Here is an 11,383-nt window from a genome sequence, read left to right as displayed (position 1 = left end):
CCTAATGTAAATGATGAGTTAATCGGTTCAACACACCAACATGGCACATGTATACATATGTAACAAACATGCACGTTGTGCACACGTACCCTAGAACTTAAAGTATAATAAAAAGAAAAAGAAAAAAAAGGATAAAATTTTGTTTTGTACTAAAAAAAAGTGTGCTCATTTCTCTACCTATTCATCTTCTTTCTACTTCCCTCTCTCTCCTTTCTTTTCTTTTGTTTACTTCTTTCATCTCAATAGGTTAGTAAGCACCAACTGACTGAGTAGAAGCTAGAGATTTGTTGATTTCTAGTCTCTTCTAATCCTCTTTCAAGAAAAATATCAGATGGCTTTGGGACAATTTATTTACTCCAGGATGATAGAAAAATAAACCAGGATGGAGGGAGCATCAAGGTCAGGCAGTGCTGTTCTCCTTTCTAAATGAAACACTTGACAAACTGAGCAAAGACAGTCATTTATTTTTATTAAAGTGTCTGCTTACAGCAGAGGCAAGAGTAAAAAGAAGCTAGGTTATGTATGCTTCTCTGGAAACCCAAATCTTCTGCATTAATCTATAATGTTCCCACATGGCTGGATGGTCCGACAGCATTTCAGAGACTTCTGGCAGAGAGCAATAAGTTCTTCATTTTTCCCACAATTGTTCTTGCATGTCCCTTTAAGTTTGTCGCATTTCTCATCAAAAAATGCATTCTTGGCTACACGAGAGAAGGAGCCATTTGGATTAATTCCCTTTTCAGGCATGTATGTTTACCAGATACAGTTGTATGACTAGTTGGTGAAAATTTTTTCACAAGCTGTCATAGTGCCATATCCTACCGGTAGAAGAGATGGTAGGGGACCTGATTTTTATCTGATATTTCAGTCTCGTAGTCACACAGGGTGAAATACCAGAAAGAATACATTTGTCTTCCAGCATTTGAGACCAAGCTGTGTAGGAGCTTTGGGAACCATAAGCTATGGTTCTTGGATCAAAATCTGTTGGGGATAATTGTCAACTTGTTCCCATAAACACCCCCCGAGGCTGCTAATTTTCCTGGTGCACTCTCAGAGGCTGCTACTTGGTGAGACTAGAGCAAGAGCTAAGACTGAGGAGATAGCTCCAGACCAGAACAAAGGAAGGGATAAAGATATAAAAAGAAAATGAGTTTACTGTGGTAGATAGAAACTTGCTTGGAAGGCTTAGCCTGATTTCTCCTCCATATTCCACCAAAACATTGACTGTGGAAAACTTGTGCTTTAGAGAAGGAGGGTGCAGCATGTTGGGAATGTTTTTCTAAGATTTTCTCAGTTCAGTTTGCATAGAATTCCAGTTCCCACCTTAGGGCTTTATCAGTAGCAGTCCCAAGAGCAGCCTGCTTCAAGTTAAGGACAGACAGCATGTCTTATCAGGATCAACATTTTAGAGTTGCCCTATTTGTGTATACATAATGAAGGCATCAGATGTACAGAGATTGCATTTAATATCTATACTATAATGTATATACATTTAATGTCAACATATAAAGGTGCCTAATTCACCTCTATGTAAAACTTACAGCCAGATGGATTAGTGCCAGCATATGCACTAATCATTATCCAGGATCAGCACATCAGTTCATAAGTGAAAATACTCCACTATTTCAAAGCTCGATGGATGCTGGCTGTCACTGGCAGGGGTCTATGTTCTCTCTGCCCTACTGTAAGGCAGATACTAATATAATACTATACTATAGACTATAGTGTGGTATTGAGATAAAATCTTTTTGGTTTAATATAGTATTATAGTATAGCTTAGTATATGCTATAAAAATACTAGTACTACAGTATATACTAGTATAATAGTGTATACTATAGTATTATACTAGTATATATACTATACTATATACTAGTGTATTATAGTATTATATATACTATATACTAGTGTATTATAGTAGTATATATACTATATACTAGAGTATTATACTAGTATATATACTATACTATATATTAGTGTATTATACTATACTATACTACATTCTAGTATATCATACTATATCTGGCCGGGTGCAGTGGCTCACACCTGTAATCCCAGCACTTTGGGAGGCTGAGGAGGGTGGATCATGAGATCACGAGTTCTAGACCAGCCTGACCAACATGGTGAAACCCTGTCTCTACTAAAAATACAAAAAATTAGCCAGGCATGGCGGCACATGCCTTTAATGCCAGCTACTCAGGAGGCTGAGGCAGGAGAATCACGTGAACCCAGGAGGCACAGGAGGCAGAGGTTGCAATGAGCTGAGATTGTGCAACAGCACTCCAGCCCGAGGAACAGAACGAGACTGTATCTCAAAAAAATATATATATAATATATGCTAGTACAATACTATATACTATATAGTACTAGTATAATATACTGTAATATTAGTGTATATTATACTGTAATACTAGTAAATAATTATAGTATATACTATGCTATACTATAATACTATACTAAACCAAAAAGATTTTCTCTAAATACTATTATAGTATAGTAGTATACTCTAGTATATCTAATAGGTAATTATTAGATTAATAATTATATAACAAGTGTTATGTAATTATAGATAAGTATCTATAATTATACAATAATTGTAGTAACTAAATATAATTTTATAATTATAGTATTACCTAACAGATAATTTTATAGTATATAACATCTTTTTTTTGACTAATTATATAATAAGTATGAGTGATCTGAGAAAGATACCTCTGGTCAGTTTCGAATGTGCATAGCAAAACCAGTGGCCTGAATATGGCATAGGTCACTGTCAGTCCTAGATCCTCGTGTCCTGACACAGAATCTACTCACACAGGCTTGTCACAAAACAGACCAGAGCTATGAGCACTTGATGTGAAAAGTTGAGCATTATACCTGGGATTGTATATCACTGGCATCTGGCACAAATTGGGACTAACTGTGGGCTCTGAGAATCCCTTTCTTCAGCTCTCTGGAGGCTCACATGAGCCTGGTCTTATGCCTTAATTTTGGAGAGGATACAATTGAAGCCACTGGAGATTCCCAGGAGCAGGAGAAAGTGAAGAGAGTTTTGATATGGGAAGGGCGTCTTTAATGCCTCTTACTGTGGCAAGACAGTTGGGCTCCTACCCTGGCTTTGTTTTGGTTATCTATATGACTCTGAGAAGCACTTAGCCCATCTGAGGCACAATTTCTGCATCTGTAATAAAATTTGTAAAATGGACCTTCGAACCCAAAAAGATTTTCTCTAACTGCCATTAGATTAGGGGTAGGACAGAGTTTTCCTTAAAGGCGCTGGCACTGGAAGACTAGATGCATTTTATGTGCAGCTCTTATCACAGTACGCGGCTTGATGATATGTGATCAAGAAATGGCAGTCCAAGTTATGCTGCTTTACCTGTTGCCATGACTGGCATGAATCCATATGTGTCTCTAAGCTCATATCCTTACCTGTCTCTCCTCCTTACCTGTCTCAATCTCTACCATAACTACATTTTAAAAGGTTCATAGACTGCTATCCTTGTTTTTAATTTTTTTCTCAATTTTTGTTTTTGTTAGTGAGTATGAGACTGGATGCCAAAAGGCATCTTTCCTGGCCTTCTTTTATTCTTTCAAACCTGTGACAGCCCCTCCTAGATAACAATGTAAAATGCAAAGGAATTACAGAAGAGGTGTTGGGGGATATCACCTCTTGTAGTAGATGGGTTGATCACACCCAGGCATTCACTGAAGGGGACCCTCTCTCTGGGACACCACCTCCGATCACCTTCCCTGTAAAGATGCCCATTTTACCTGGGGTCAAAAAGAAGAGCACAGCAAAGAGAAAGAGGAAAGTCCTCATGACTGGGAGTGTCTTGAGAGATCAGCACCATGTCCATGATGACAAAGCAGCAAACACCCACATTTATACATTTCTCCAGACCAAGTAACATCTTGATCAGTGAGGCTTAGCAGAAATGAGAGGATTTCTATGCTCTGCTGCACAGAGCCCAGCTATTCTCAGTGGGTGTCACTCAGTCTACAGCTCATCACTTTTCTGATTCTGGAAAGTTTTCAAGAAGGAAAGTGGGGATGAAGGGAGGACAGAGTAGGGCAGACACAGAAAAAATAAAAAAATCTGGAGTCCAGCAGTTTGGTTTCTAATCCTGGCTGTGCTCCTGAACAGCTTTGGTTTACTCATATGTAAAATGAGAGTAATTATACAATATCTCAATGTATTGTTAAGAGCTGATGAACCGTAGTGAGGTGGAATCTGAATTCCAGATTCAGTCTTTTTGAGCTTTGTAAACTTGGTAAAGTGCTTGACCTAAGCATATATTTGTTAAAAAATGTGAATCTTGCTGTATGCTGCACGCTTTTGGTGCTTGGTCCTGCCATGCTGCCCACCTGTACCATGGCACTGTTGACACAGCAAGGGGCTGGCAACCACAATGCCTTGCCCTAGACACTCAGGGCTTAGACACTCAACTCCAGTCCTCTGCATATTCACACCCAGGTCACTGTGGGGTGGATGGTTGCTGGAAGGGGATCGTAAGGGGGAGGCCAGGTGGGGCCCAGGGTGCCGAAAGTGAGGGACGAGTGGCTAAGAATACTCCCAGGAAGGTGAAAAGGGGAAGGTGGTCTGGAGTGCACATAAGCCATGCTTCCAAAGTCCCAGAGCATGCTTCACTGTCCCAACAGACTTATTTACAGTGCATATATTCAAAGGTAAAGTTATTAAGACTTTCAACACAGTGACTGCAGAGCATTAAACCCCAAGTTGAGGCAGGGAGCTGTGACTTCACTGGGCATTTGTCCAGGTGGCTGGTCCTGATGCAGGCTATACAAAATGCCTGAAAGTTGAAAGCCTGGAGACTCGGCCCTATCCTCTCTGTATACAGGCATTAGCTTGGATTCTGAATCTGAATTGTTTGCAAGTCACAGCAGCAACATAAAAATGAGTGCCTTCCTGCATAGGTCAGAAAAGGTTCATGGTGAATTAATGGACTTGAAAAAGGTTTACAGAAAACTTGAGCTCAAGGTGGAATAGAGAGAAATGTGCATGTAGTACTAGTGATAGTAGCCAGAAGCTCTGCTAAGCACTTTATATACCTTAACTCAGTCAAGCCTCTCAAATGTTCTGTGACTAAGTACCGTAATTATATCTTCATTTTAAGGGTTAGGAAACTGAGGTTCATCAAATTAAGGAACCTATCCAAGGTCATATACTTTGTAAGTCATATACTTTGTAGTCTATATTTTAAAATTATTCTACTTTACATTACAGAAATGAAGAAGAGAACATCGCATAAATATAGGCAACAGGGTAGGAATAAGCAGGACTTATTTGAGGGGAAGATAGTGGTATAAATCTTGCTTTTCATTCCATATTTGTGTGTGTGTGTGTGTGTGTTTTGTTTTGTTTTTTTGTTTTTTTGAGACAGGATCTCACTCTGTTTCCCAGGCTGGAGTGCAGAGGCATGCTTATGGCTCACTGCAGCCTTAAACTGATGGCTCAGGCACTCCTCCTATATCAGTCTCCCAAGTAGCTGTGACTACAGGTACATACCACCATGCCCAGCGAATTTTTTAAAAATTTTTTGTGTGGAGACAAGATCTCACTGTGTTGTTCAGGCTGGTCTTGGAACACCTGGGCTCAAGCAATCCACCTGCCTTAGGCTCCCAAAAAGCTATGATAATAGACACAAACCACCAATCTGGGCGGTTCATGTCCTTAGTGAATTTAAAATATGCAGTAATTATGGCTTTGGTGTGTGAAGTGATATCTTACAGGAAAGGAGACTCAGAGCTAACTTGACAAAATGATTGCTACCCTTCCTTTTCTCCCTGTGATATTTGTAGACAATAAAAATGAAAGCTAGAAAAGTGAGAGTCCACATTTATTGAGTTCTTACATGGTACCAGGCCTCCTTCCAAGCATTCCACGTGTTCAAAACACTTTTGCATTATAATCATACTAGATTCTTAAAAAACCTTGAGAGGCAGGCAGAATTTGCGAATGGGTTCTTATTTTCTTCCAGAAAACAGAAGCTGGAAGAGATGAAAGGGGTCACTAGCTTCTGGCCCCTGCATTAATATGGTGGAAACTCGCATGGCACCTGCTCTTTCAACCTCTAGCCTAATGTTCTTTCCACTACACCAGTTAGACTCCCCAAAATAAAAGGCTTTCTGGATGCCAAGGGTTATTATCCATGATATCATCCCTTGATCCTGGGAAATGGAGCATATAATTGTGTTTTATTGATTCACTTCACTGATCAACAGCATCTCCCCATTACTTTTAAATAAAAATGAGCCTCTCATTTGGGTATTCTCAAGGAAATCCCAATCTCTATTCTTAAGAGTCTTCCCTAAAAGATGGCCCTGATCAGGAAGACATTTTATTTTCTATTTGCTGTGTTCTTCATTTTGGTTCAACTGCCATCAGGTAAATAAAAATGGATGGGATTTTGATTGGGCAGATTTTAAAGCCTGATGATTCTTCTATATTTGACCTTGATGGTCAAGCTCTCATGGAGCCTGTCATGGGAATTTCTTAGACCTACAGTGACATTTTCTAAGAGCAAACAGCATATAGTGTATTTTTTTTTTTTTTGTAATTTGTTTTTGCTGGTTACCCGGAGTGCTGGCCTTGAGAAATAGAATAAACATTGCAACTGTCTGATCTACTGTCTCCTGTTATGCTATGTCACACGTGGAGTTGGGAATGTTTTATACGGTGTTAATTCCTGTGTTGATTTTAATTTTCAAAATGTATTTTGTTTTGAATTTAGGGTGCCAGGCAGGACTTGATTTTTCCCAACCATTTCCATCAGGTAAGTTAAATCTCTTGTATATAATTATTTTTTCTCTTAGGAACTCTGGCTCTGTTAGCTCTCTCTGATGTCTGGAGGCAAAGAGGGGACAGAGATAGTGGCAGAAATAGAATTGTCTGAAAAACCAGTTCACTAACTTATCTTCTTCTCTTTCTCTTGTTCCAAGTATAATATTTGGATATTTTTGATTTCACAGAAAAATATCTTTGTGACTGGACTGTAATTTGGCCATAGAGATTTGGACTCAGTGGCTTTTCCCATTAGCTGTTGGTGCTCACTAAACCAAGTTCTTAGATTTATTCTTGTACCAGCCAATTAGCACTGCTCTGTGAACATGCCTGCCCATCTCTTGCAAGCTCTGCTGCTAAGTCTGGTAATAATATATGTCACAAATTCATGAAGTTAGTTGAAGGAAGTTCAAATTAAAGAGTGAGCTTGCCTCAATGAAAACTCAGCACCATTGAAGAAAAGCTATTCATAGCGAATAGCCCCCAAGTCTTTTCTTTTTCTTTGAAGTCATCTTATACAGAAAGAAAGCACATTGTAAACAAAACTAAAAGAAATATTGTAGACAAAGTTGAAAAGGTTTTAGACAGAATTTCAAAGTGAGAAATATTAAGGTTGCTACTAGTCCTGGAGTGTTTGCTCTGTCCCAGGCATCCTGTTAAAAACTTTACATGGACTTTGTCATGTAATCCTCAAAACAGTCCTATGTGGTAGGTATTATTATAATGAAAATATTTGCATATAATATTCCATCTGATCCCTAAGCTGATTTAAAAATGTAGTCAGGTGCTTCTAGAATGGCCACTGGACAAATGAGAATGTGGACCTTAACCTGCCCATTACTAGGTCCAAACTAGAGTTGAACCTAAGTTTCTTAACTTCATCTTCAAGGATCTTTCCAAAACCACAATATACCCCTCCCATTTTTTGTCTAGCAAACTTCACAGTCATATCAGGTATGTATTTTTAAAGTTCTGTAATATGTATGTCTCTTTGGCTGTCTGTGGTTTAATTTTGATCCCTGCAAGATTATAAACTCTTGGAGAGTAGGAATTGTGATGATCTGTTGCTTAAAAATTAACTCTCCCCAACTCCCTACTGCAAAAAGCAGAAACTATTTTTGAAAAATCTGGGCTAGTTCTTGAAAATATTCTTTGTAATCATACATACGAAGTCTCCCTTTTTTTTTTTGGTGGTCTTTGACATGTTCCCCATTTCTGGAAAGCTCCCTCAGCAGCTCTTTCTTGGCACAGGTGAGTTTGCTGTCTGTGAGTCGTGCAAGCTCCGTCGGGGAAAATGCAGGAAGGAGTGCTTGGAGAATGAGAAGCCCGATGGAAATTGCAGGCTGAACTTTCTCTGCTGCAGACAGAGGATCTGACAAACCAGACCAGCACACTTCTGGCCTTAGAAGCAGACCTGGATATTCAAAGAAGTTCAAGAGAAGTTGTGTGGCTTATCCAAATCACAGAGTGAGTGAGTCTCAGAATCATTCTCATTTCTTTCTCTCTTTGTTTTGTTTTATTGCTTATTTTTTAAAGATGACTTTTTTTTTTTTTTGAGATGGAGTCTCACTCTGTTGCCCTGGCTAGAGTGCAGTGGCTTGATCTTGGCTCACTGCAACCTCCATCTCCTGGGTTCAAGTGATTCTCCTGCTTCAGCCTCTCAAGTAGCTGGGACTACAGGCGCACACTGCCATGCCTGGCTAATTTTTGTATTTTTACTAGAGACGATGTTTCACCATGTTGGCAAGACTGGGCTCGATCTCCTGACCTCAGGTGATCCACTCGCCTCGGCCTCCAAAAGTGCTGGGATTATAGACATGAGCCACCATGCTGGGTGAGATGACCTTTAAAAAAAAATCAAGACATGAGTGTGTACCTAGTATCTGCTCAATCAGATACCACTACTATGTATTTGTAGAGTACCTCATAATTTATGAAATATTTTCCATACTTCTCTCATATGACTCATGATTACCTTATGAGGTAGGTTTTATTACTCCTATTTACATTTGAAAATATTGAGGCTCAAGAGGCTGTTAGTTCTTCAGAGCCATAGCTAGGATCCAGTAACTGATGTGCACATTGCTGTCATGTTTTGTGTATCCATCTGTATGTACTAACTATGTTAGTGGAGTAATAATTCTATCAAATATAATACATTATTTTTATATTCACATTATTTCTTGGTTTGCCTAAATATTGTCATTCATTGATTCTAGTACTTACGGTGTATTTACCTGTGAAGGAAAATGATTAGAGATTAACTTAAAATGTTCAACACAGAATGTGCATAAATGGTTGACTGTATAACTTTTGCCTTGTGAAATAAAACCCAGCTTCACAAAATAAAGGTCAAAATTAAACCAGTCCTATGAACAGTGACTTGAACTTGGTTACTTAGTTTTAACGTATAAGATTAAACGATGTTTTGTTTAATATTTGGGCCTATTATTTGTCTCTTTGTGCTCAAATCTGTTCCTTGTTTTTTTCTGCTTTGCTGAGTAAAATGGAAACTATTAAATGCAAACTACATTTTCTAGGCTTCCTGACTTCTGGCTGGTTTTGGTCAATGTTTCTCCTACAAGAATGGAAGATTGAAGAAGGAAGGACAATGTGTATTTCTCCCTGACTCCCTCTCTTCGCCAGCAGTGGCTCTTCCTGCTCAGCAAAGCCCCTGCTTTTCTGTCTTCTGCTCTCACTTAGCAGTCCCACTGCAAGTTTAGCTTCTGCCAGCCAGTGCTGCTCCCAGGCTCACACAAATCCTTCTGTTTTTCCTCAAACCTAAGGGCAGTGGGAGATTTCAGCTGTGACTATCAGTAGGGTTGCCTCATTGTTCCCGCTTTGCATTGTCATCTTTTCCAACACTTTATTTGTACATATTAAATTCTTTCTATGGAACTATCCATTGCGGGAACCCTTTTAATGCTTGATTGGTTCAATTTTTAGATTCACTCTATTTACATATGATCCACTGGTTTCCAAAAGAGATTTGAAACACAGCCTTCAAGAAGCCTAGAGTGTTTCCTTCATTTATACAGGAATTACCCCAGGGAAGTGGGAAGTAGGGTATTTGGTCTTAAGAGTCCAGTTCACAGTAATTATCTGCTGGCAGATGCTCCTCCTCCCCAGGTCTCCACAGTGCAAATGCAGCTGCTAGCTTACAGAACACCATGAAACTGGAATACTACTTACTCATTCCAAATACTGCATTGCTTTATCTTAAAAAAATGCTCTGGAACGTAGTTGAAGTTTCTTTTAATGAAAGAGTCATGTGAGTGTCTCAGAGTCATACAAAGTGGTAGACCAGTATCTGTGCCCTGATATTACCGCACTGATGACCTCACGTAGCATCCAGATGGCAGCTGCAGAGGACACCTCCCACAGGTGCTCGCCTAGTCACAAATTATTCCCTTTCATGGCAGGCCAAGTCTCACTAATGCAAGCCTCCATAACAACTGTTTTAGTACTCATTGGGTGGTGAAGTTAAATATCAAAAGCTTAAAAAGCCAGTGCCCTGATATAAAGGCTGAATGTAACAAAAGCCCACCAAGAGTTTTGCTTAGGCCTTTCCTGGACCTTAAAGCATGACAAAATAATGGAGGAGTTCTTAACAGGACCCATTTAGGATTAAATAAGTTTATAGGAGGTCTGAAGGAACTCCCCAAACATCAGTGATTTAGCAGGAGACAAGATAAGGGTAATAACCCCTGCACCTGGACCCATTTAGATTAAGTACATTTACTGAGGCTCCAGAGGAAGGTCTTCGGGACTCAGACCTTAGTTATAGATTAAAGGAAGTTAATAACTTATGTCTTTGGATGAAAGCACACTTACACATAGACATAGAGCTTAGAAGGTATATAAGCTCTGGAAAACTTTGTAATTTTAAGTTGGTCTGGCGATAATTTCCAGGCCTTCTCCCTATAACTGGGTTGCAGAAATAAAAACTCTCTTCCTCCCCAGTTTATTTGCATCTCATTATTGGGCTGTGAGAAATAGCAGCCCGACCCTCAGTTTGGTCCAGGAACACTTTTTCTTTACACTTTAGATTCGTGGAAACAAAGAGACTGAAAGTAAGAGGATGGAAAGAGGTTTGCCATATAAACAATAACCAAAGGAGAGCTGTAGTGGCTATACCAATAGTGCACAAAACAAACTTTAAGACAAAATTGGTACTAAAGATTAAGAAGGGCATTTTATAATGTTAGCGAGTTAATCTATCAGGATAATAGAACAAGTATAAACACATGCACCTAACAAACAGAGTGCCAAAATACATGAAGGGAAAATTGACAGAATTGAAGGGAGAAATAGAGAATTCAACAGTAATAGCAGGAGACTTTAATATACCACTTTTAATAATAGACAAAACAACTAGAAAAAAGATTAGCAAGGAAATACAAGATTTGAACAGCACTGTAAAACAATTAGACCTCAAAGTCGTCTGTGGAACACTGCACCAATTACAGCAAAATACACATTCTTCTTCTGTTAACATGAAATATTCTTTAGAATAGACTGTATGTTAGATTTAAAAACAAGCTCCCTCAATACATTCAAAAGGATAGGAATCGTATAAA

At 39.0% G+C, this 11,383-nt stretch overlaps 2 protein-coding genes across 2 annotated transcripts; one reads left to right on the top strand and one right to left on the bottom strand.

Annotated features, from left to right (window-relative positions):
- Window positions 1–452: 452 nt before the first annotated feature.
- Window positions 453–3,859, bottom strand: LOC100590398 (beta-defensin 106). Its single transcript, XM_003282107.2, has 2 exons — window positions 3,773–3,859; window positions 453–701 (listed from the first exon to the last, which is right to left on the bottom strand). Exons 1-2 carry the CDS (start codon window positions 3,819–3,821, stop codon window positions 553–555), a joined length of 198 nt encoding a protein of 65 aa, XP_003282155.1. The 5' UTR covers window positions 3,822–3,859; the 3' UTR covers window positions 453–552.
- Window positions 3,860–6,285: 2,426 nt separating this feature from the next.
- Window positions 6,286–8,221, top strand: LOC100584372 (beta-defensin 105A). The gene is made up of 3 exons (XM_003282014.2): window positions 6,286–6,407; window positions 6,754–6,795; window positions 8,055–8,221. Exons 1-3 carry the CDS (start codon window positions 6,338–6,340, stop codon window positions 8,177–8,179), a joined length of 237 nt encoding a protein of 78 aa, XP_003282062.2. The 5' UTR covers window positions 6,286–6,337; the 3' UTR covers window positions 8,180–8,221.
- The last annotated feature ends 3,162 nt before the right edge of the window (window positions 8,222–11,383 follow it).

This window comes from Nomascus leucogenys, unplaced genomic scaffold (genome assembly GCF_006542625.1).
Source record: "Nomascus leucogenys isolate Asia unplaced genomic scaffold, Asia_NLE_v1 Super-Scaffold_544, whole genome shotgun sequence".
NCBI classification, from domain to species: Eukaryota; Metazoa; Chordata; class Mammalia; order Primates; family Hylobatidae; genus Nomascus; species Nomascus leucogenys.
This window is presented reverse-complemented; position numbering and strand designations above follow the sequence as displayed.